This window comes from Camellia sinensis, chromosome 1 (assembly GCF_055761805.1).
Source record: "Camellia sinensis isolate YWXY chromosome 1, ASM5576180v1, whole genome shotgun sequence".
In the NCBI taxonomy this organism is placed as follows: domain Eukaryota; kingdom Viridiplantae; phylum Streptophyta; class Magnoliopsida; order Ericales; family Theaceae; genus Camellia; species Camellia sinensis.
The window spans coordinates 529720-533936 of NC_138961.1; the positions used below are offsets into that span (position 1 = coordinate 529720).

Consider the following 4217-nt stretch of genomic DNA (forward strand, 5'->3'; position numbering starts at 1 on the left):
AATGCTAGGCACATGATAAGGCAAATCATGGCATTACAAGACATGTATGCAAGGCAAGCATGGTGTGTCTAAACCAAGTAAAAAAAAAGTGCTATATTATGACAAAATAAGCACAAATAACAACTAATACATGGCCAAAATGCACTTAAAAATGGTGCTCACACATGAGGCTAAAATGGCCCTTTTCAAGGACAACAAGGAGAGGGGGTGGCCCTCTCCTTCTTAGGACCTTAAACCACCATCCTCACCACTGAAATCCCTCAAGATTTCAGTGGTGAGGAGGCCCAAACATGGTGGTCCCAGAGCTCACCAAAATGGCACAAAATGGGGGCCAAACAAGCCCTAAGAGGGGTCAAACAACCCCAAAGGTCAAAGAAACCTTAAACAATTATTTTAGGCAAGTAAAAATAAGACTTTTATATGTTATACACAAAGCCTAAAAACAGGTGCAAGATTGGTAAAAAGGCTATGCAAAAAAGGGGAATAAAGGGGGAAAGTTGTTACCCTTGTAGACCCTCTTCAAAAATGGAAGACCAGCAGCCTCCTTAGGTTCAAACCAGCTCCAAAACTCTAAAAATGACTCCTTAGCACCTCAGTAGCCAAGGTAAGGTGTAACACTAGGTGTTTGTGTGCAATAGTAAGACTAAAGCACACACTTATGCACTAAAGAGAGAGATATAGAGATAGAATAGCTATAACTATGAACTAACCCTAACTCAGAGCTCCCTCTGTATTTTTTTTGTAACCCTAATGGAGGGAGAAGAGGCTCCCTCTTATAGAGATCACTCTTGAAAAGCTTCTCAAGTAAGCTAGTCAAGAGGGAGATCCCTCTATACACATGTATGAAAGAGAGCAAAGTGGGTGCCAGCTATCACAGCTGGCACAAAATATCTGCCAAAAACAGATGCACAGTGGTCGGCCAGCCAAAAATGTAATTTGACCAACAAATATGGTCGGTCGACCACAAAGAGTGCCGGTCGGCCAAACATTTGGCCGATGGCAACAAACCAATGGCCGGTAGCCTCGAGCCATGGCCGGTGAGGTGTGGGAATGGCCAACAAGCCATTCCCTACCTTCTAAAGCAAAAACACAAGTGTTTGGTGCAAAACCAAACACAAAACAGTCGAGTTGAGAGATCCTGAGGTAAGGCACGTAGCCGAGACCTCCGGGAACTTAAGACGAACACAAACAAGGATGATCGCCGAGTGTTCAAACGGTGACGTTCAAGTCTTGAGGACGGTCAAAAATGGGGTGTCTACACTTACTTAGATCAATTTGTGGTAGTTTTTATTAATGATATTTTGGTGTAAGAAGACCATGAAAAACATTTGAGAATAGTATTTCTAACCTTAAGGGAGAACCAGCTATATGCTAAGGCTAGTAAATGTGAATTCTGGATGGAGGAAGTAAAGTTTTTGGGTCACGTGGTGTCTGAAAGGGCAATATCAATGGACTCAACTAAAGTAGAAGCAATGATAGAATGGAAGAAACCTAAGAACACATTCGAGATTCATAGTTTCTTAGGATTAGCTAGTTATTATCAAAGATTCATTCAAGACTTCTCAAAATTGGCCAAAGCAATGACACATTTGACTTGAAAAGGACTTAAATTTGGATGGAATGAGTCTTGTGAAAATTCATTCCAAGAACTCAAGAAAAGATTGACGAGTGCCCCTATTCTCATTGTACCAGAACAAGACGTTGGGTACAATGTGTATTGTGATGCTTCCAAAGAAGGTCTAGGGTACGTATTGATACAAAATGGCAAGGTGATGGCATATGGATCAAGACAATTAAAGAACCATGAGAAGAATTATCTCACTCATGACTTGGAGTTAGCAGCTATAGTTCACGCCCTCAAAATTTGGAGACACTACCTGTATGGTGAAAAGTTTGAGATATTCACCGGTCATAAAAGCTTGAAGTATCTGTTCACCCAAAAGGATTTGAACATGCGTCAGAGACACTGGATGGAATATCTTGAGGATCACCAATTTACCCTTTCCTATCATCCTGGCAAGGCAAACGTGGTGGCAGATGCGCTAAGTCGCAAGAATAGAGGGATTGTTTCTAGTTTAGCACTTAGAGAATGGAATATGGTTGGAACGCTCAATGAATTTGGGGTACAAATGGAGGTTCAAGATGAAAAAGCTTACCTTGGTGCTCTGATTGCTATGTCTAAAATTTTGAGCGAGATATTAGAATCACAAAAGTACGATCAGAAGGTAGCATTCATCAAGGCACGAATGGAGTCTAGTGAAACCATGCCTGGTTAGGAAATTCACACAAATGGGAGTTTGAAATATCAAGGTCTAATGTCCATGCCAAGCGACGACTCACTCAGGGAAAATGTACTTAAGAAATTCCACCATTCAGTATTCGTAGTACATCTAGGAGGTACTAAGATGTACCAAGACTTAAAACGCCAATATTAGTGGGGAGGAATGAAAAGGGATATAGCAAAGTTTGTGTCTCAGTGCCTAACATGTCAACAAGTAAAGGCTGAACACCAAAGACCGGCAAGAACACTTCAACCCTTACCAATCCCTGAGTGGAAATGGAAACACATAACCATGGATTTTGTGACGGGTTTGCCTCGATCACCACAGGGACATGACGGCGTGTGGGTAGTGGTAGATCGACTAACTATAAAATAGCCCAATTCTTACTTGTCAGGTCATCAGATACGTTAGATTCATTCAATAGATTTTTCATTAAAGAAGTGATCAGATTACACAGAATACCAGATAGCATCGTGTCAGATCGTGATCCTTGATTCACTTCTCAATTTTGGCAGAGCTTGCAGAAGGCAATGGGAACAAACCTATGCTTTAGCACGACATTTCATCCACAAACAGATAGGTAGTCAGAAAAGACAATACAAATCTTGGAGGATATGCTTCGAGCTTGCGTTATGGATCTTAAGGGAAGTTGGGAGAAACAACTACCTCTCGTTGAGTTCGCTTACAACAATAGTTTCCAGGCCAGTATTGGAATGGCACCGTATGAAGCACTTTACGGGCGACCTTATCGATCACCAGTCTATTGGACTGAAGTAGGGGAAGCAACCTTGTTAGAACCAGACTTGGTTCAAGAGACCACTGAGAAGATAAAACTGATCAGACAACGACTAATCACAGGCCAAAGTTGGCAAAAGAGCTATGTGGATCAAAGGAGACGACCCTTAATGTTTGAGGTAGGGGATCATGTTTTTCTCAAAGTTCAACCTCGTCGAGGTACTACACGGTTTGGGAAGAAAGGAAAACTTGCACCTCGTTATGTGGGACCCTTTGAAATTCTGAGCAAGGTAGGAGAGGTGGCATATCGTTTAGCACTACCACCACAGCTTGCAGCGGTGCACAATGTTTTTCACATCTCAATGTTATGGAAGTATGAGCCACACCTTTCCCATGTTATCAACTAGGGAGATATTGATCTCAATGAAGATGCAAGTTTTGAGCAAAGGCCTATAAAGATTATAGATCGACGAAAAAAGAACTTGAGAGGCAAAGTCATCCACTTGGTGCAAGTGTTGTGGCAGCATCGAGGAGTGGAGGAGTCTACTTGGGAAATAAAGGATGCAATACGAGCCAACTACCCTCAGTTGTTTGAAGATAAAGGTACGCGTTAAAATTTCGAGAACGAAATTATTTAAGGGGGATAGGTTGTCAGAACCTGAATTTTCAAACAACGAATTAGTTTGTTAATAACAATATTAACTCAGTTAATAGTGATTATTAAATTATTAAATTATAATGTTAATATCATCGTGATTAATACCAATATTAAACTCCTATAAATAAATTTATTTATCTTTATGTGATTACATTTCTATGTCTAAATACAGTTGTGGAAACTAAATGAATTAAACAAATAATAACTAAGTTAGTTAGAGGATAGTAGGAAGCAAAATATCTAGTGACTAGGTTCTATATATACATTGATCTTTATTTTTTGTACACACAAAAAAAAATTAAAATTTAGATTTTTGGGCAGAGCATTTCTGCTGCCTTTTCTTCCCAAGGAGGCTGCTGTCAAGGCATGCCAAGGCAAGCATAGAAACATACTCTAAGCCTATACAAGTAGGTAATATTTCCCAAGCCAAGAGGGAAAAAAATTAAAATAAAATAAAATAGGCCTCCAAACTCCTACAAATAGAACACTATCCCAACCCTTTCATTTCTATACACACGGCTGAGGAAAAAGAAAAAGAGAGG

At 40.2% G+C, this 4217-nt stretch overlaps 1 protein-coding gene across 1 annotated transcript; it reads left to right on the top strand.

The window, feature by feature from the left end:
• Nucleotides 1-2995: 2995 nt before the first annotated feature.
• Nucleotides 2996-3864, top strand: LOC145790874 (uncharacterized). Its single transcript, XM_082869836.1, has 3 exons — nt 2996-3307; nt 3425-3620; nt 3848-3864. Exons 1-3 carry the CDS (start codon nt 2996-2998, stop codon nt 3862-3864), a joined length of 525 nt encoding a protein of 174 aa, XP_082725962.1.
• The last annotated feature ends 353 nt before the right edge of the window (nt 3865-4217 follow it).